General features: G+C 38.5%; 1 protein-coding gene across 23 annotated transcripts in view; it reads left to right on the top strand.

Moving 5' to 3' along the window:
* The window catches only part of LOC105218274 (protein pangolin, isoforms A/H/I/S), a 159,340-nt gene that overhangs the window by 58,283 nt on the left and 78,089 nt on the right, over positions 1-22,968 (top strand). For all 23 annotated transcript variants that reach the window (XM_054235502.1, XM_054235500.1, XM_054235499.1 and 20 more), the window contains one exon: positions 9,900-10,011. In XM_054235502.1, the coding sequence (XP_054091477.1) occupies positions 9,900-10,011 (112 nt within the window). The remainder of the gene's footprint in view (positions 1-9,899; positions 10,012-22,968) is intronic.

Genomic DNA, 22,968 nt, shown 5'->3' with positions numbered 1-22,968 from the left:
TGGCGTAGGAACCGCTTTAAGCGATTATAGCCGAATCCACCAGAGCGCGCCACTCATTCCTCCTTTTTGCTTTTTGGCGCCAACTGGAAACACCAAGTGAAGCCAGGTCACTTTGCACTTGGTCTTTCCACCGGAGTGGAGGTCGTCCTCTTCCGCGGCTTCCTCCAGCGGGTACTGCATCGAATACTTTCAGAGCTGGAGTGTTTTCTTCCATCCGTCCAACATGACCTAGCCAGAGTAGCCGCTGTCTTTTTATTCGCTGAACTATGTCAATGTCGTCGTATAAATGGTACAGCTCATCGTTCCATCGTCTGCGGTATTCGCCGTTGCCAATGTTTAGAGGACCATAAATCTTGCGCAAAACCTTTCTCTCTAAAACCCCAAGAGTCGTCTCATTGGATGTTGTCATCGTCCACGCTTCAGCGCCATACATCAGGACGGGAATAATGAGCGACTTAAAGAGTTTGATTTTGGTTCGTCGAGAGAGGACTTTACTTTTCAATTGCCTACTCAGTCCAAAGTAGCACCTGTTGGCAAGAGTGATTCTGCGATGTATTTCGAGGCTGACATTGTTCGTGTTGTTGATGCTGGTTCCCAGGTATACGAAATTATCTACGACCTCGAAGTTATGACTGTCAACAGTGACGTGGGAGCCAAGACGCGAATGCGCTGACTGTTTGTTTGACGACAGGAGATATTTCGTCTTGTCTTCGTTCACCACCAGACCCAAACGCTTCGCTTCCTTATCCAGTCTGGAAAAAGCAGAACTAACGGCGCGGGTGTTGTTTCCAATGATATCGATATCATCGGCGTACGCCAGTAGCTGTACACTCTTATAGAAGATTGTTCCGTCTCTATTTAGCTCTGTAGCTCTTATAACTTTTTCCAGCATCAAGTTAAAGAAGTCGCACGAGAGTGAATCACCTTGTCTGAAACCTCGTTTGGTATCGAACGGCTCGGAGAGGTCCTTCCCGATCCTGACGGAGCTTTTGGTGTTGCTCAACGTTAACTTACACAGCCGCATTAGTTTTGCAGGGATACCAAATTCAGACATCGTGGCATAAAGGCAGCTCCTTTTCGTGCTGTCGAAAGCAGCTTTAAAATCGACGAAAAGGTGGTGTGTGTTAATCCTCTTTTCATGGGTCTTCTTCAATTGTGGATTTTCCAGGTCTAAAGCCTCGTTGATAATGTCCAATCAGTTTGTTGACTGTGGGCTTTAGTCTTTCACGCGGTATGCTCGATAGAACCTTATAGGCGATATTTAGGAGGCTTAACCCACGGTGATTGGCTCAGATTGGATTTGGCAGAGTACACTGAGATTCCAATCGTCAGGCATGCTTTCTTCCGACCATATACTGCAAAGAAGCTAATGCATGCACCTTATCAGCTCCTTATCGCCGCCTTATTTGAATAGCTCGGCCGGTAATTTATCGGCCCCCGCCGCTTTGTTGTTCTTCAAGCGGGTAATTGCTATTCGAATTTCTTCATGGTCGGGTAATGGAGCATCTGTTCCATCGTCATCGATTGGGGAATCGGGTTCGCCAGCTCCTGCTGTTGTACTTTCACGGCCATTCAGCAGGTCGAAGAAGTGTTCCCTCCATAATCGCAGTGTGCTCTGGACATCCGTTACCAGATTACCTCCTCGGTCCCTACATGATAATGCTCCGGTCTTGAAACCTTCTGTAAATCGCCTCATCTTATCATACAATTTTCGAGCATTACCCATGTCGGCCAGCTTCTCAAGCTTTTCATACTCACGCATTTCGGCCTCTTTCTTTTTATGTCTGCAAATGCGTCTCGCTTCCCTCTTCAGTTCTCGATATCTATCCCACCCCGAACGTGTTGTGGTCGATCGCAACGTTGCGAGGTAGGCAGTCTGTTTTCTCTCCACTGCGGAACGACAATTCTCATCGTACCAACTGGTTTTTTGGCGTTGCCGGAGACGAATTGTTTCGGCTGCAGCGGTATGCAATGAGTTTGAGATGCCGTTCCACAGCTCCCTTATATCGAGATGCTGATGAGTGCTCTCAGAGAGCAGGAGTGCAAGTCGAGTAGAAAATCGTTCGGCTGTCGGTTGTGATTGCAGCTTTTCGACGTCGAACCTTCCTTGTGTTTGTTGACGAGCGTTCTTTGCTGCAAAGAGGCGAGTGCGTATCTTTGCTGCTACTAGATAATGGTCCGAGTCAATGATTGGTTCTCGGAGCGTACGCACGTCTAAAACACTGGAGACATGTCTTCCGTCTATCACAACGTGATCGATTTGATTGCGCGTGTTTCGATCAGGGGACAGCCACGTTGCTTGATGAATTTTTTTATGCTGGAATCTGGTACTACAGACAACCATATTTCGGGCCCCAGCAAAGTCGATCAGCCTCAGGCCGCTTGGCGATGTTTCGTCATGGAGGCTGAATTTTCCGACTGTTGTGCCAAAGACACCTTCTTTACCCACCCTGGCGTTAAAATCGCCAAGCACGATTTTGACATCGTGGCGGGGGCAGCGCTCATAGGTGCGTTCTAGGCGGTCATAGAAAGCATCTTTGGTCACATCGTCCTTCTCTTCCGTTGGGGCGTGGGCGCAAATCAGCGATATGTTGAAGAACCTCGCTTTGATGCGGATTGTGGCAAGACGGGGTGAATGCCAGGACTCGGCGACGTAGTCTCTCTCCCACCACAAATTCTACACCGAATTTGCGCTCCTTTATATGGCCGCTGTAGTAGATGTCACAAGGACCCACCTTCTTCCATCCTTGTCCCGTCCATCGCACTTCTTGGATGGCGGTGATGTCAGCCTTTAGTTGTATGAGGACATCAACCAGCTGGGCAGAGGCACCTTCCCAATTAAGAGTCCGGACATTCCAGGTGCATGCCCTCAAATCATGATCCTTAGTACGTTTGCAGGGGTCGTCATCAAAAGGGGGGTTTCTCATCCGAGGCTCGGTGTTTGTTTTCATTGGGGAGATTTTTTTTATGTGGTGGGTCCCAAGCCCTAAGCACAACCGCAGAAGCGGGCTTCGCCTTCTCACTTTAGCTCGCCTCCAAACTGATGTCTGTTAGCTACCCAGAGGATACTTGGTCTAAAACCGGAAGTCGTGAGCTGCTTGAGTCATATGCAAAAGAATCGTTCCTGGCCACTCCCAAGTGAATGGCAATCAGAAACTTTCCTCACTTGCGTGAACTTCTACATATGACCCCATCCCCCATATATTCTATTCCTTCAATTAAATAAATGCCTTGGAGTCCATTATAAGGAAATCAGACCCAGACCAGCATGCTTACTAGTTTGCGTACTGTTGTTTGTAAGCATTCTCTACTGAACCGTTCGACTCATCTCTTCCATACTTTGTTTACACCGTCTGATCCAAAGATATTGAACTTTGATTCACCGAACAATTTCCATGCCCTTTCGCCCATAGATATCGCTGTTTCTACATTCATTGACTTAAAAAAAGTTTCTTGGCTGGACGTCGACCGTTGAATCTTGCTTCTCTGAGTCTCCGGCCATTCGTACAAGCATCCACTATCACTCCTGGTATTTTTTTAAAGCTATCCAATAAACAAGACAGTCGAAATAATTGCAATAGAATACAAAAAAGTCTGTGTTCATTAACTTTATAATGTCACTAGCTGACTCCGCAGTCGTAGCACTGCGTGAAATTATTTGGTTTGAAAATAAAGTTGAATTTGTATAGTGTTGGAAAACATTTATTTGCGATTTTTCAAATTTTTTTTTCAATGTAACTCAGCTTAATAAACAACATTTTTTGTTTTCTGTTCCGGTGCGTAAATGTACAGAGAAGATGGTTTTTCAACTCGTGAATGAAATTTATGCCACACACCTCCAGCGACTGTCTTTCAGACCTGTTGATTGTCATCCCAAATGCAAGTTTCGTTGGAAACTGAATACGTTTGAACTGAAATGGCAAATCGTTGGAACTCACAGAAATTCGTGGAATCAAGCATTCTGCCCCCTTGTAAGTCCCTTTAAAATATTCTTGCAACTATTACATTATTCGATAGCTGCTTGAAGATTGCGAAGCATAATAAATGACAAAGCATTATAATGACAAAGAATTTAGAAATTTTACTGGATAATTCAGAGCTTCGTCTTCATTTTCAAGATGATCGATCGATGTGTATGAACACAAATCTCCCGGAAGTTGACTTTAAGTCGTATAGATTAAATCATCGACATCGGTATTTTTGGCATTTAAAAATCTGCGTGCACTCAACCAATCGTAGTTACGATAAATTTGGCTAATGTTCGGATTGATTTCAAACCATTAGAAGTATTAACCAGAATTTGCCCAGATCTTTGCTTGCTCATAGATGTTTCATAGATTTGCATGTTTAACTGAAGCTACAGTGTCGAATGTGCCGTTCTTCCAACTTCAAGTAGCGTTGCTGCAATTCCAGTAGATGCGAGAGCCAACGTAATGCCATTTTGAGATCGTATTGTTGCCAAAATCAATGATATCAGAATCAATCAGGATTCCCAGTTCCACCGTGCGTATCAAGAAATAAAAGTCCACCATTTCCATCATGGACAGCCTTAATCAATTCATCATAGGTTGTCTTTTGCTGCTCATTAAATAATGGAACATTTATTTATACTTGTTGTTCCAAAGTTATTCTGTCGTATGCACGATTCAGTACATCTCTAATTTGACGATTTGGTGATGGCATATGAATATCAATGCTTCATTGTAGATGTCACCGTTCATTTGCAATTCTGAATTCTCTGTTGCCACTTGCCAATTTCCGACTTTTCCGAATTGTTTTTTTTTTACAGATAGATTGAAAAAAAAAATTTATGGAAAAAAGTCACTTTTTGGAATTTTACAATTTTCCAACTAAACCTTCCAAGATCCACAACGAACAACCTCTGAACATTTCATCAAGAATGGTCCAACCGTTCTCGATCCTTAGCGTATCTAATCTTGAACCGCTTACGCAGCGCAAGGAACGGAAGCCCTCAAAGATAAATAATTTCCCCCGTTTTTTACACATTTACCACTGTTTCTTCGCTCCTGATGCTATATAGCCTATAGCCTTCCTCGATAAATGGACTATCCAACACAAAAAGAATTATTCAATTCGAACCAGTAGTTTCGGAGATTAGCGCGTTCAAACAAACAAACAAACAACCTCTTCAGCTTTATAATATTGGTATAGATTTCATAAATGTGTGCAAAATTTGAACAAAATCGCTTCATAACTTTTCGATAAATCGTGTCCACCGACGTAAAAAATTTACTTTTTAGATAAACACCTTTAATGTAATGTAAAACAACATAGGCTGAGAATGATTTTATATTTTTGTATAATATTTAAAAAATATTGTACTATTTAATAAGATAAAAGAATTTCAAATTTTGTAAATTGTAAATTTTGTTATTGTAAAATATGATTTTTCGAAGAAAAATTTTCGCTTATTTATTATTTTGAAACACCAAATATTTGTCTCATTTCGGGTGCTCACACTTTTTGTACACCTTCACTTTGCTATTGGGGTCATCAGTCTAAGTAATTGAATGACGCCAAAATAATCACATTAATAATTGAATTCCTACTGCAAAATTCGTGTTTTAAAGCTCAAAATATTTTGGAGCACAATTCCGATTTGTGCATATTTTTAAATCTAAGCAGTAGAAGTACATATGCATAGCAGTATATATATATGTATGTATCTACATATTTACATAAACATATACCGTACTTATATTTATAAATACACGCCTATGTGTTTTCAACAATGTATTGAACGCTTGCATGTATTTCGATATGTTGGAGCGTCTGACTGACCTGCAGTATAACTGGAGAATAATTATGCGCGTGCGCCGCCCAAACTTTTGGCTGTATGTACATATATACATATTTAAACATATGTATATGCGTTGCCATCATCCCTCTGCTATAAGAACATTGCACTTGTTTGGTCCCCATTAAAAATAAAAACTACTCTTCCTTCATTCACGCCAAAGCATCAACCACCAACACCAACACCAACATATGACAATCGCCTATAGCACATGCAGCAACCACCATTAACAAAACACACACACACAGCACAAATATATGTATATGCAAGTACATATATAGAAATGTATATATATTGGATACTTAAATACATAAGTAACAATGTATTGATGCATGTATGTATGTGTGCATAATATGTACATACTACAAACGCCTACTAAAGAAAATTTAACTGATTTCTCTACGCAGCTTTGCGATTTTTAAATACTTTAAATTGCACGTCACCTTTCATTCAGTTATCGTTAATAACCGATAGTTCGATACTTACCGTTGTTACTGTTTGAAAATTGGTTAAGAACCGCTAATACCTCATATAATATAATTTTTCGTTCCATGAGATTCCTACTCTTAACTATATATGTATACACGCCCATTGAGCCAAATTTACCTCATAGTACTTGGACTACTGTAAAGCATGGGGAAGGTAATTCCATAGCCATAGATGATAGCTTTCTAAATCGAAGTCGAAGAAAGTTCATAAGTTATGTTGAGCGGAGATCCTTACCCTCATAAGATGACGGTGCTTGGCAGTGGGAAACCCCGCCCCACCGAAAACACTAAAAAACAACAAGTAACAGCGTCGCATAGAAGCGGAGATGAAGGCACATTGCACCGATTGGTCAAAAGAAGGTACAAGGCTCACCCCCACTCTCAACGCGTATTACCGAAAGGTATTCCAGTTAGAACTACCAAAGTGAACAATGGGAGTTGCCGCCAGTTTTATGCTCTACAAAGCATTAGAATGACGGTGGTATGGCAGAATGACTCTGTGGCAGCCGTGGGTCCTTTTTATTATCTGAGGAGCTCACCTCCTTACAAGGGACCGTAATGGTCGAAATAGTCAAATGGTGGAGTCATCCTCTGTCATTTTCTCGGGTGTACATTAGATCTGGCCTACTGTTGATTGACTACATGGATAAACAGACCGCTGGCTGGTTAACGGATATCTTACCGCGACTAGACAGCTGGATAGATTCAGCACTCTGTACAAGGAAAAGGGAGGAGTTACCACGAACCCAAAATATGACCGCGTTCCTCTTTAGAAGCGCAAGTCTCCTGAGTCTCAAACTTTCTAGTGCAGGGGTAAAAAACAATCATATTATAGAGCGTGAAAGGAATTGATTCCAATATTTGAACATTTTGAAACAAACTGTACAGCAAAGTGCGAATAAATAAAAACATATTGGACAAATTTGCTTTCTATCGGGACATCGATTCAAAGCATATTTCACACGTTGTGGATCATTTACAATTATTTAAACAAGATTTACGGACACGAAACCTGACGGATATGTTAAAATGCGATTTTGTTGTGATTTATTTATAAAAAGCTATACATTTTTATTCACTATTATCTTATATGATTGGCATAAAAACCGTTTAGCCGGTTATAGCCGAATCGATGATAGTGCAACACTTCTCTCTCTCTCCTTCGCAGTTCGGCGCCAGTTGGAGATCCCAAGTGTAACCAGGTTGCTCTCCATTTGGCCCCTCCAACGGAGTGGAGGCCTTCCCCTTCCTCGGCTTCCTCCGGCGGGTACTGCATCGAACACTTTCAGGGCTGGAGTGTTTTTGTCCATTCGGACAAGATGACCTAGCCAGCGTAGAAGCGGTCTTTTTATTCGCTGGGCTATGTCTATGTCGTCTATGTCGGTATTCGCCGATTCCAATGTTTTGAGGACCATAAATCTTGCTCAAATTTTTTCTCTCGAACACTCCTACTGTTGTCTCATCTGGTGTTGACCTCGACCACGCTTCTGCATCATAAATCAAGACGAAAATGATAAGCGACTTGTAGAGTTTGATTTTGGTTCGTCGAGAAAGGACTTTACTTTTCAATTGCCTACTCAGTCCAAAGTAGCATCTGTTGTCAAGAGTGATTCTACGCTGGATTTCGAGGCTGACATTGTTGGTATTGTTGATGCTGGTTTCCAGGTATACGAAATTATCTACTACTTAGAAGTTATGACTGCCAACAGTGACGTGGGAGCCAAGACGCGAATGCGCTGGCTGTTTGTTTGATGACAGGAGATATTTCGTCCTCGTTCACCACCAGACCCATTCGCTTCGCTACCTTATCCAGGCGGGACAAAGCAGAACTAACGGCGCGGTTGTTGCTTCCGATGATATCAATATCATCGGCATACAGTTTCAGGCGTACTCTTATAGAAGATTGTACCTTCTCTAAGTTCTGCAGCTGGTATTATTGTTTCCAGCATCAAGTTAAAGAAGTCACACTATAGTGAATCACCTTATCTGAAACCTCGTTTGGTATCGAACGGCTCGGAGAGCCCCGATCCTGACGGAGCTTTTGGTGTTGCTCAACGTTAACTTACACAGCCGCATTAGTTTTGCAGGGATACCAAATTCAGACATCGTGGCATAAAGGCAGCTCCTTTTCGTGCTGTCGAAAGCAGCTTTAAAATCGACGAAAAGGTGGTGTGTGTTAATCCTCTTTTCATGGGTCTTCTTCAATTGTGGATTTTCCAGGTCTAAAGCCTCGTTGATAATGTCCAATCAGTTTGTTGACTGTGGGCTTTAGTCTTTCACGCGGTATGCTCGATAGAACCTTATAGGCGATATTTAGGAGGCTTAACCCACGGTGATTGGCTCAGATTGGATTTGGCAGAGTACACTGAGATTCCAATCGTCAGGCATGCTTTCTTCCGACCATATACTGCAAAGAAGCTAATGCATGCACCTTATCAGCTCCTTATCGCCGCCTTATTTGAATAGCTCGGCCGGTAATTTATCGGCCCCCGCCGCTTTGTTGTTCTTCAAGCGGGTAATTGCTATTCGAATTTCTTCATGGTCGGGTAATGGAGCATCTGTTCCATCGTCATCGATTGGGGAATCGGGTTCGCCAGCTCCTGCTGTTGTACTTTCACGGCCATTCAGCAGGTCGAAGAAGTGTTCCCTCCATAATTCCAGTATGTCCTGGACATCGGTTACAAGATTTCCACCTTGGTCTCTACATGACGATGCTCCGGTCTTAAAACCTTCGTTAAGTTGCTTCATTTTTTCATAAAATTTTCGTGAGTTTGAGATGCCGTTCCATAGTTCCATTATACCGAGATACATAGTCGAGTAGACTATGTCTTTGCTGTCTGTTGCGATTGCAGCTTTTCGACGTCGAACCTTCCTTATGTTTTTTGGCGGGCGTTCTTTGCTGCACAGAGGCGGGTGCGTATCTTCGCTGCTACCAGATAATGGTCCGAGTCTATATTTGGTTCTCGGAGTGTAAGCACGTCTAAAAAACTGGAGACATGTCTTCCGTCTATCACAACATGATCGATTTGGTTACGCGTGTTTCGATCAGGAGACAGCCATGTTGCTTGATTAATTTTCTTGTGCTGGAATCTGGTACTACAGACAACCATATTTCGGGCCCCAGCGAAGTCGTATGAGAACATCAACCTGCTGGTCAGAGGCACCTTTCCAATTAAGTGGACATTCCAGGTGCATTCCCTCAAATCATAATCCTTGCTCGTAAGCTCATAAAATTTACTTTCGAGACAGTAGCGCTGTAGTTGTTGAAGCAGGCATTCAGACGTTATAGTTAGACTTATGAATATTATTATGACTGTCCAATTATACGTTTGACAGGAATTCTGATGGTTTTGTTTTCTTTTTTAATAAAAAAAAATGTTTGAAAAAAAGACCACAAGTATTATATACTGTTTTAAAAGTTTTTAAATAATCTACAATTCTGCAACAAAACTTTTTGGAAATTTTCCTATTAAAGAGATGACATTCGAAATCTTATTCTAAGTGCCCAATTAAGCGTTTGGGCCCCTGTAGGTTAAAGTTTATGCCAAATTTCTGCATTAAAAATTATTAATAAATTCGTTATCTCTTTTCAGGCAAATAAAATAGGTCTCTCGCCGTTTTTTTGTCACAATGGCGATCCGCTTACGACACCACCGCCCGCGCATTGTGGTATACCGCCATATCAGCTGGATCCCAAAGCAATGGGTAAGTGCCAGACATCTTTGCGTTATACTACATACATATAATTAAATGCAACTTAGTTATATTATGTATTAGTAATTTTTTATTAATTTTTGGCTTAGTTATGACGCTTTATAGGTTTTTGGTTGTCGACTTTTTGTAGGCGTGACAATGGTCCGATTTCGCGCATTTTCAAGGGTGCCAAGGAATGTTTGTTCCAAGTTTCCTTAAGACATCTCAATTTTTACTCAAGTTATCGCTTGCACGGACAGACGGACAGACAGACGGACGGACAGACATCCGGATTTCAACTTCATTCTTCATCCTGATCATTTATATATATAATCCCATGTCTAACTCTTTTATTTTTGGTGATACAAACAAGCGTTATGTTAACAAAACTATAATACTCTGTGCAACATGTTGCACTCTAGTAGGTCTCTCTGGTAGATCTCTTCTTTTTAGGTGTGTTTGATTGCGGGAATATATCAGGGCATTAGCCAATGGGTTTGGATGTTCCTGGAGTTTATACATATATTTCTTTCTGCTGTACTCTAACTCCTATTTTACCATATTGATATCGAGATCTTTGTGGATGTTTTCATTACGCATGTATCTTGGTGAACCGGTGATAAATCTAAGCATTTTCAGGTTGGAACTTCTGTATTATATCAATGTTGTCAGTTGTTGAATACCACGTGTACATCCAAATCAGCTTTTTGACCGCATTATTTATAAGACATTATCTGTCAGATCATACATATATTACCCCATAGTTCCTAGATGAAATATGGGGCCTTAAAGATCGTAGTTGCTAATAAATAGAAGAATTTTCGCTGGAACAAGTTATGGTGTTTGTAGAACTCAAATTTATTGAATTTTGTGTAGGGTATACAGCATTGAATGGGTGCTCCATTTCGAGGTTCCCTACTTTTTTAAAGAAAAAAACACAGAAAATTCAAATTTAATGGGCAAGGTTTAGTATCATTCGAAAGTAATTTACAATCTTTGGCATTTATTTTTTTTAAGATTGTCTATTTCAAATGTTGGCCGTGGTTACGTCTCAGTTGGTCCATCCGTCGAGTCCAACTTGCGATGACGCGCGTGACGTTTTGCTCCAATATCTGGAACGAAACGACATACTACATACGGCACATAACGGTGTGATATCACATGAGCTTGGTGACCAATCGAATGACCCAAAAATTATTTGTCAAAAAAAAAGGCTATTGAAAAATATACCTCTACTTTGATCACCCATTATTTATGTGCGTCTATGTGCTAGCTTTTTTATATCAGTAGTGCCACTACCATAGTTCGCTATGAGCTTACTCTACGTGGCACGCTACCCGAGAGCAATCATACGAGCGCTGCACTTTTCAATTTTCTAATAAAAGCAAGTAAACAAGAAACAACAACCAACAAAGTCAATCAACAAACATGGTGCAGAGAGCTAGCTGTATGTTGCGTCGAGTAGTGGCGCTTCAATGCATCAATTGTCGTAGCACCGCAGCAAATGCATACTACATACGTATGTAAGCACTTTGCGGTGTAAAAAAACTTATGTAGTTTGAGCACAGTGAATATATAATATTTGAAATAATACATAAATATAAAGAAACCCTACAAGAAATCGGTTGAAAGTAACAAGCATCATCAAAATGGTGTATCGTTGGATAGTTTAACATCAATTTTTTTAATTACATGCAATGCTATAGAGACTTTAATAAAACAATGAGCCACGAATGTGCTTTAAAACACACCACATGAGCGTTATTCAAACAGAACTTAATTCAAAATCCATAGAATGTGCCGTGTCCAAGGATAAATAGTGTTTAAATTTCTTACCCAGATGAATTATTTCCAACAAACCACACAATTGGTCTTGGAACTTGCTTTTGTGCAAATGAGTATACAGAAATTACTGCAGTTTTCTGCCAGCAAAGTAAATAAGCAACATCCAACATCCTGCAAAAATGGCGCTACAGTCATTTGTGCAGGATAAGCTATGTTTGTGTAAACTCATGAAATGTAATTGAAATGGCGCGCTGGGGAAAACTTTTGTTCGTATGCAAAATAAAACTTTCTATAGCCGTATTGACATGGATATTGCAGATTTACATACTTTCATGTACATATACATATACATAGTACATGCATACACGCTTAAAATTGCTAAATGATAGAAATTTAATTAAGAAATATGCCTTAATTGTGTACTACAGTTCAGCTTCTCTAACTCGAATCACCATAATTCACAAAAAAACTACGAGTTGGAGAGACTTCGAGTTATGGAAGTTCAACTATATTTATGTATACGTATGTTTGTGGACGAAATGGCTTAACTTACTAACATACCGCAGTTTGCACTTTCGTTGGCTCGAAAACGGTTTTTCTGAGGAACGTCGGCCATTAAATACAGCCCCTCTGTGGCTCCCGAGAATCGTTATGCCTCCACTATCACTCCTATCAGTCTTTTTCAATAACTCAAGAGTATTTAAAGCGATCCTGTAAACAAGACTGTCGTATGAGCCTGTTTTGGGTGACTGTCGTCTTTTGGACTCTTCAAGATCCTTTCTTCAGGGAAATATTATATGTAATCTACTACAGTAGTCTTGCTGAATCCCACAAAACCCGATATTTGCCTGGAGCTTTGATTCTGATGTGATAAAGCTAATATCACAGCGGAAACGCTGGAAATTTTAACGCTGAGGAGCTTGCAAGTTGAGGAACGGCAGTCTCACTATTAGTAGCATGGAAACATGCAGGAGTACCGTTGTCCTATTGCGGTTAATTACTGGACAGTTGGGCCACGGCTGAGCTGGGCAAGCACTGGTCGGACACTAGCATTCTGGCGCAGTCGCCAGATTCTGCTGGCCTAAGGTGAATCGCAGAAGGTCTACCGAGCTCTTCGTCAGCAGTAAAGTTCAACTCCCCTTATTCGTATGAATTTTAACTAGTCATTGTTCCAACAGGATCTACGCTGCTCAGCAGATGCTAGCTGTAGTAGCTGCATGGAGTAGGATGAGGTGCAAGCAACTCATCACTTACTTCTGGAATGCTCCGCCTTTCGGAGATTAAGATAAAGATTTGTCGGATCTGACTTTTTCGAACAACCGCGCGAAATAGTGGATATAGAAGGGGATCCTGGTTTCAGAAAGGACTGTCTATCGTAGTATTCAAGTGCCGTGGAAAATATTTGCATCATGTGTGTGTGTCCATGTTTGTCCTCATTGACAATAAAGATTAGAATAAAAATAGAATTACTTTTTGAATTACGTTTAGTAGCTCGAGAAAACACTTAAGACAATGATTCCAATTTTCCAAACGATTGCCAAATAATTACCAGACTGTTCATATTGTGTAGAGCTCTAATCGCTAACAAGACTTCAGTTATTATCAATTTATGCAAAGGCGATGACTATGCAAAGGCAGAGTCGTATATGCTTTCTTCTCACTTTTTATGTATATGTATGTGTGTATTACTGTGGCTTGCATGCCCGCCGAGAAAACTAAAACTTTGAATATAATACAATTGCAAAATTCGCACAAGTGTGTGACCGCCTAATAGTGATGAACGATATTGCTAGGGATGGCAAAAAAAATTTTTTTAATCGATTAAATAATCAAATGATTAATTGAAAGATATAAAAAAATAATTGCAATTAATTGCAATTAATGTAAAAAAATCGATTAATCGATTAATTCCAATGTTTTCAAATAATACAAAATTGCATAAAGACCACCATCAGTTTCAGCGCCGAATCTTGTATTATAATGCTCTATCACAGAGTCCCAGACATATCCAAAAAGAGAAAATGGCCTACATTTGAAGTTAAGTAGCACAATGACATTAAATTTTTCAAAATATGCACAGCAATCGTAAAGTAAAACAATTGCCTCTTGCTTGAAAGGCTATGTTTTGCAACTTTGCGTAAAAATAAAACCAATAAAATATGTATGTATGTATGTGATTGGCGTTCAACCGTTTAGACGGTTATAACCGAATCGATGAGAGCGCGCCACTCCTCTCTTTCCTTCGAAGTTCGGCGCCAGTTGGAGAGTCCAAGTGTAACCAGGTCACTCTCCACCTGGTCCCTCCAACGGAGTGGAGGCCTTCTCTTTCCTCGGCTTCCTCCGGCGGGTACTGCATCGAACACTTTCAGAGCTGGAGTGTTTTCGTCCATTCGGACAACATGACCTAGCCAGCGTAGCCGCTGTCTTTTTATTCGCTGAACTCTTCCAATCGTCGGCGGTATTCGTCGTTGCAAATGTTCTGAGGTCCGTAAATCTTGCGCAAAATTCCTCTCGAAAACTCCTAGTGTCGTCTCATCTGATGTTGACATCGTCCAAGCTTCTGCACCATAAAGCAGGACGGGAATGATAAGCGACTTGTAGAGTTTGATTTTGGTTCGTCGAGAGAGGACTTTACTTTTCAATTGCCCACTCAGTCCAAAGTAGCAGTAAATAGGAGACTATATTCTTATTTCAGACATTCAAATTGTGTTGGTATATACACAAAAACAAAAACGTAAATAAAATTAAAATATCGTATTAAAAATTCATTTGTCTTAAAAGGAAAATATATTCATGAAGTCAAGAAAATTTAGAAGTCTGTTCAACCAAGTTTGAAGAAAAAGCAATTTCGATAAACGTTTTGTTGTCAAACGATTGCGTTTTTCGGTCGCAGTTGCACCCGCTTTTGATATTTGAGTTGATATTTAACGTAGTTATTGCTTATTTTATTAAAAAATTTCCATACTTCGCTTTTAACTGGCGCCATTGCACTTCAAACAACTGAACGTAAAATGCGTTTGACTTAACTGTAAATGCAGTGTTACCAGATATTCATTTTTTGATATAAACTACGTTGACATATTAGAATTTAACTATGTTTACAACGTTTGCACTCATTAATGACTGATGTGACCAATTTCGACTCTTGTAAGCTAACTTAGATGAATATAAAATGTATTAAATTTGAAAATGCTGTTTGCGATTATTTTGCAATTACTCGAGTAATAGTCGAGTAATTTGAAAAGGTGTTTCGATGCAATTAAATCGTAAATTAAATGAAAATAATCGATTAATTTAATCAAATGATTAATCGTTGCCATCCCTAGATATTGCTATTTTTGAACTGAAATCACAGTGATTGCTATTTTTAAATCACTGTTATTTTATATTGTTATTGCGATCACAAAAAAAAGCACGAATTATGAGAATTTGTACTCCACAATTTTTTTTAATTTTTTACATTAACATTTTTATTAATTTTAACAATATCCAAAATTTACCTGCTTTTGTAATCATAATTAACTAATTAATAAATTTTGGGTACATTTAACTGCTTTTGTAATCACCGTACAAAAAATTATCAAAATCACATCTAAAATTGCTACTGTGTTCACTGAGCAGTGATTGCTCGAACTGATATTGGTACTGAACAGTGATTGCTACTTTCGAACTGATAGTGTTACTGAACAGCGATTGCTATTTTCGAACTGATATTGGTACTGAACAGTGATTGCTACTTTCGAACTAATATTGGTACTGAACAGTGATTGCTACTTTCGAACTGATATTGGTACTGAACAGTGATTGCTACTTTCGAACTGATATTGGTACTGTACAGTGATTGTTACTTTCGAACTGATATTACTACAGTGATCGAATTAGAATTACTGAACTCCTATATGTACTGTGATCGAACTCAAATTACTTAACGGCAATTGCGATTGTAAATCACTCATATTTACAAAAACTGATCGCAGTTGCTATATGCGATTTTTCAATCACAGTGAAAAAAATCACCGGTAGTGAAATATCGCTCATCACTACCGCCTAAGCGATTAGGTGGGTTTCAGAGTGCAATTTTACAATTTTACAATTTTTTTATATATAAAATCATATATTTCATTTAAACAATATAGCACAACAAAGTTACATATTTAGACCGTATTTTGTGAAATTTTGAATCAAGAATTCCGATAACTCAGCCGTTGGTCTCATGAAATAAAAGCGGTTGCCGTGAACAGCATAAGTCATAATTTTTTCAACTAAAATAAAAAATCAGAAAACATTTCGTTAGTAAATACTAGAAAAATCTAGTTAATGAAGAAAGGAAAAAGAAAAATATTAAAATTTGTATTTTTGACAGATTTTTAACAAAAACTCACTTTTTTGTTCAAATTTTCGCCATATACCGCCACGAAAAAATAGTTGTAATAAAAATAAAAAATCTTTCTTTCATTAACTAGCTTTCTAAAATGTGTGCAAAATTTGAACAAAATCGCAGTATAACTTTTCGAGATATCGTGTTCAACGACTTGAAAAACTTGAATTGAGTTTTAAATAATTGAAACTGATGGGCGGTAATTCCAAAGACTCTATCACTTAGAATTTTAGTCGCATTGATTTGCTATTTTTGCATAACAAAATCTATGGTACAATATATATAAGTCAAAAAAAATCCTAATTTTGAAAACCACCTAACCACTCAAACGTGTTATCGTAAACCAAGAAACCGCAATTCTAAACTATTCTCTGCTGTTTGCTTTAATAATTAAAAAAAAAAAAACATTTTATCCGTTTGTATTTCCCTAGTGGGTGTCTGCGCAGCGTCTTGCGCCTATGATTATGCTAATCTTATTTGGGTAGAACGTGAATTTGTACGTCTATTTGCCGCGCTTTTCGTGTTTGCTTACCAGTTCGTTAGCTGGCTTTGTCTAGCTGTAAAAATAATTAAATTATTGAATTGCAAAACATAAAAAAATATCTTCGTTAAATAACTTAAAGTTAAAGTACAAATTTGGTTAGAATTTGTTGTAGTTGTGCAGTTTTGATAGAACCGATCAGCTCGTATCACATCCTTTTCATTTTGATATAAGTGTATAACCTATAACTATCTCGATTAGTCGAAAAATATTATATACAGTATAAGAAAACGAAAATGCGGGTTGATGTATATATGTACATACATATATGTGTGTATGTAAGTGCACATAACTGTATACATAATATAAAGATATTTCCGTGTATATGAATCACCACCAATAGCATACGCAACATATTGCGCAACAGTCGCTGCAGCAACCCCAAGCCCATAATAAACTTACCGTTTAGAAGTTTTTAACAAACCCATATGCACACACATATATATAAAATATGCATGTAGTGGCATGTGTATATGGATATGTATGGATAGTGAGCGCTACTGTGGAGTTGCCGTTTTATGTATGTGTGTAAATGTGTAGGCGGCTTTTGCAATATTTTCCAGTTATTATCGCATAACAACAGGAGTAAATGCTCATTTAAGTGTCCCATTATGAAGATCTAAAATTTCGAAATCTATTCACACGCACACACCCCAATGCTGCTGCGCTCAGTATAATCCGACTCACTTAAACTTATAATAACACAGCTAAATGTATTATATTTTAAGAGAATTCAATCACGCATGCATATTCGTTTTCATACCTGGTAGTTAAGAGACAGACTAGCCAGGGAATTCCTCAGTTGACAACTAGACAATCTTTACCAAAATCCTACTAATGAATAGAAGTAAAAAGTTTATGGCAAATTAAATTTCTGGTTCATTTCTGAACGCGATCTGACCACAGTCGTTTCATGTAGTCAAGTACAGTAGAATCCGATAATGCGGATCAAATGAAATCAGTGGTACTCGGGATAAACGTTAAACCGGTTAATAAATTCATAGCAAATCCGACAATGTTTTAATTTTAAAAATTTGTTATTATGTAGATAATGGATTTTACATACCTCGTTTAGATAATATAAATGAAGCCCGTAACGTTAACACTGTACAACATTCGACTGGGTATTGGAACAAACAGTTTTTTTCGTGAGATTGAGTCATAAGTAAAAAAGTGTATTTTTCGATTTTCGAAATTGGCCCGCAAAATAGAAATATTTGTATTCGAAGTTCGAAAAAAAGTATTATTAATTACGGAATATACATAGCGACTAAAGATGTTATAAGAAGTTCGGTATTTTTCGATACATTTTTTTTTTTCGAAGTTCAAACTTTGACCCTCCAAAGCATCTGTCATAATGCTTGACCGACCTACTTTTCATTGCGGCCAAATCTCTGATCCGCTTCAATGGTAACAACTATTTGGGAACCGATTCGTTCTGTCTTTCAAACCACCTGAAAGAAACATCTAGCGCTTCTAAAGCTTCCGAGTGAGCTGGTACTTGACATATGTACATTTCCAGTTTCAGTCTCTTCATCCTCACCTTACTGTTCAAATCGTTAATGATTTCTTTATCAGTTAATATTTGGAAACCAGTGTCTTTATTAACGTAGTTCAGCCACTCCTTATTAATCTCTTCAGCGCACTTTTCACCAATGCTAAGAATTCCATTATACATATTTCATTACGTATGTTATTGCTTTAAAATCGTTGTGCGATTCAATTGAAAAATTGAAGATTAGTTGGTTTGATTTTAATCATCTTTAGTGATAAGTGTGGATATCTATGGCGGGCGGTGTCACGCCCATTTTATAAGCTCCGTTGATATTGCTTAAGTTATTTGAGAGATACATACATACATACATTTGAGTCCCTAATTTGGGGTCATTTAGAAAAAGGAAATAATAATGCGACTTTCAAGAACCAGTCTTTCCTGTTGCCAAAAACTGGGAAATCATTGCAGAAATACCATATTTCTAATATTTTCAGTATAAAATGCAGCAGAATCGTACTATAACGTTTCAAGGCACCATATATCGGACATGACGACCTCAGTGCTTATGGATATATTTTTATTGTCAGTAAATCTCTTAGATATTCTAAAAAATCAAAGGAGATGAGTTCTTTATACTAGTGTGCGTCTGTGCCAAAATTGGATCAATACTTCCTCTAAGCGCCATATACCTTTTATACCGATTTTCAAACATTCAGGTTATCTTAGCCAAAATAAGTGAACGTATGGTAACTGATTTTTATGAGTTGCTGGATTATTGTATATACATACTAGAGCTCTTGGTATTCGAATAATCGACTAACCGAATTAACCGAATAGGGCATTATTCAAATAATAATATTCGGTTTGCACTATTCGGATAGTCGTCAGTCATCGACTATTCGATTAACCGCTCATTTTCGACTATTCGGTTAACCGTTCGTTGTCGACTACTCGAATAGTGCAAGTTCATGAATTTTCTTATTTTTATTGAAAAAAAGTGAAACATTAAAACTAACAAAAAACTCGCTATTTTTTATGACTGTCATACCAACACTGTTTTTGTTTCACATGCAAAATTAAAATATGACTGATACAACACTGCGTGGTATGTTTCTTGAGTTCGCTATTCTATACCGCTATCCACTTGCTGCCGAATTTTTTCGGTTTTTTGCGGCATATGCCTAGTACTGCAGTAACCGGTTACTTTTTGGAACCGGTTTTTTTGGGACACACTCGTGGCAGTGTGGGCGGTCGGTGGGTGGGGCTTTGGGGCGTTTTGGGGCAAAACTTCGACGAGTGGGTAGTCGGTTTTCTGTAAAGAACCGGTTTTTTGGGTCGGTCAGTGGTCGGTTTTGCTCGTGCCCTTCTGCCCGAACACTTCTCAACCGATTTATTCCGCACATTGTATATATCTGGAAAATACGGACATATATCTGGTTTTGGCCTTAGCAAAAATCACTGTTTTTTTTCATTTATTCGAATAGTGATAATACAACTATTCGAATAACCGCAGTAGAACGACTAGTCGAATAGTCGGAACATTGCGACTAACCGAATAGTGCTAACCGGTTAATATTCGTACGAACGGTTACAAACCGGATATTCGAATAATCGGTTTTCAGGTTAATCGAATAATTTTAAGAGCCCTAATACATATTTTCATAAGCATGCGAAAAGACAATAACTAGATTCATCTTTATGATTACCAAAATTTTTTTCAATCACTTACTTATATTATATCCTGTAGACTATTGCCTTTGGTATATCTATTTTTTAGCTTTCAGACAGCTTTATCAAATCACATTAATCAATATCCGCTTAAAAGATATATATCTATACATACATGTATGTATGTATGTATGTATGTACATATGTGCGTACATGACGTCTCAGTGGAATTTTGTGAAGTGCCTCCCATTTTTATACTCTCCGCCCTTAGTAGATGTGCAGGATCCTGGTTAATCGGACAGATGTATGTATGCCTTTATAAATAGATGACAAAGAATAATGCCGTAATCGCTAAGCATCTGGTAAAACCATCTATGTAGATCTACATAATATTTATACATACATATAATATAAAAATGTACAAGTTCTGCATATTCGCGCGTTAATGTGTGTCGACCATCGATAGCTTCACAGTTTGTCTATTGTCGTACTTTTTGTTATCGTCAAGTATTTATCGTTAGCTGAAAATCGCTGGTACGGGGTACCAAGCGCATCTTGTGTAATTGTTTACACACATATCCACATACACATAAAATGTATGGGTTTCGTAATACTGTGAATAACCACCGAGTCTTTATAGGCAAAAGGTGGGCGTTTTACGTTCAAATAATGTATAATATACATACAATTTGTTGTTGTTAAATCCTTGATTTGAGATAGCGATTTTTTGGTGCGTGTGATTAAAAATATTTCATGTTCTCCTTCCAGTTGTAGTTAACTCCCCTCAACTGTTTTTCCCAACGACAGTGCACGAAGTATATACATGAGGGTGTCCCTTTTTATACTCTCGCAACAAAAGTTGCTAAGAGAGTATTACAGTTTTGTCCACATAACGGTTGTTTGTAAGTCCTAAAACTAAACGAGTTAGAAATAAGGTTATAGCCAAAGTGACGAGTAAAGTTCAAATCCGAATGTCTGTCTGTCCGTAGGTCCGTCTGTCCGTCTGTCCCTCCGTGCAAGCTGTAACTTGAGTAAAAATTGAGATATCTTAATGAAACTTGGAACTCGTGTTGCTTGGGACCATAAGAAGGTTAAGTTCGAAGATAGGCGGAATCGGACCACTGCCACGCCCACAAAATGGCGATAACCGAAAACACATAAAGAGCTATACCTATGCCATTAATTAAGTTATGAAAGTGAAATTTGGTACAAAGGATTGTTTTAAGAAGGGGCATATTTGGATGCAATATTTTTGGGAAATTGGGCGTGGCCCCGCCCCCTGTTAAGTATTTTGAATATATCTCGTAAACTACTAAAGCTATATCAACGAAACTCTCAGGGGTCGTTTTTTAAAGCATTTGCTTATATAGTCCAAAAATGGATAAAAACGGTTTATAACCACGCCCACCTCCCATACAAAGATTACGTTGAAACTGCTGCTAAAACTGCATTAATTCAGTAATGAAAACCAACAGAAACCTTAAATTTCATTATAAAGAAGGTCCAGAAGACCTGCACTCAAAATGCTAAACAAAATTTTTAATGGATGTGGTTCCGCCCACTTATGGGTCAAAAACCATATCTCCGAAACTACTCGACAAATATCAATGAAATTTGGTTTGTAATATTTTCCTTGCATCCCAATTATATGTTGTGAAAATAGTCCAAAGCGGATCACAACCACGCCTCCTTCCTATATACCAGAACTTTGAAGTCGATCTGAATCGTTTACTTTACAATATATAAAGTTAGTACCAGTGAAGATATCGGAACAGAACTTTGATTAAATAATGCATTTTTAGTATGGCAGACCCTTTCTAAAAATCGCCGAAATCGGACCATAGGTTTTCAAGGCCCCTATATATCGTACATGAGGACCTCGGTGCTTCTAACCTAATATTAGAGTTTCCAACTTTCAATGGACTTTATACCATATATATGATGAATATGGGGGTCAAATTGTGTGTTATATTAATGAAATTAAATAAATAAATTGCGAGAGTATAAAATGTTCGGTTACACCCGAACTTACCCCTTCCTTACTTGTTTAGATTAATATGTTTCATTTGGTCGCAATGCAAAGTGTTTGTGTAGTTTAGGGGTTAGGCGGGTTACGAAATTTCAAAAATTCTAAATTTGGAAATGTTTTTGTCTTATTAATAGTAAAATAAGAAAGATGATCCATTTCGAGGTTCCCTACTTTTCTAAAAAAACAGAGAGAATTGAAATTAAATGTGTAATATTCATTATCATTTGAAATCACATGCTTTGGAACATATTTTTTTAAGATTATTTCTTTCAAATGTTTTCCGCGGCTACGTCTTGGTCCATCCGTAGAGTCCAATTTTCGATGACTCGTTTGAGCATCTCGACTGGTAACTAACGAAAGACACGTGTGTTGTTTTGCTGCATGGCCTGGATCGAAGCGAAATTGTCCTCATATCCTTTAGACTCTACATATCACCACAGGAACAAGTCTAACAGTGTAATATCACACGATCTTTTAGTGGTCAATCGACCGGCACAAAACGTAAATCCATTGATTGATACGATGTGTGAGAAATGGCACCGTCTTCTTGATGTCGCCGAGATCACGAGCTTAAATTTCAGGCATGAAATAGTCAGTTATCATGGCGCGATAACGGTCGTCATTGACGGTTATGTTCTCACCGGCATCATTTTTGAGAAATATGGACCGAACTAACCAAACCGTTTTTTTATGAAATGGCTGCTCTTGAATCGCTTCAGGTTGCTCTTCGTCCCAACGTAAAATGCGCCAAGCCGTTGCATGTGTCAGTCCACTTTTTGTTGCGACTGCTATGTTTTCAAATACAAATTTTTCGTACAGAGAAACCTCTCCTAACGAACACCTCTATTAGATGGAGAGCTCCTTGAGCGAACACTTTTTCATGCACCAAGTTAATTTTTTAGAACAAATGACTCTACCTCAGGCTGACCAAAATCGGTCGACGGCGAGTGTCCGTCCACGAGAGGTTTCACTGTACGTGTATAAGTATGTTGCTCGCCAGCCTAGAAGAGTTGAAAACTTTTTCCAAATGCAATCAAAACGCTTTTTGCGACGAATTTGTTGTCAAAGTACAA

The sequence above is a fragment of the Zeugodacus cucurbitae genome, chromosome X, assembly GCF_028554725.1.
Source record: "Zeugodacus cucurbitae isolate PBARC_wt_2022May chromosome X, idZeuCucr1.2, whole genome shotgun sequence".
In the NCBI taxonomy this organism is placed as follows: Eukaryota; Metazoa; Arthropoda; class Insecta; order Diptera; family Tephritidae; genus Zeugodacus; species Zeugodacus cucurbitae.
This window is presented reverse-complemented; position numbering and strand designations above follow the sequence as displayed.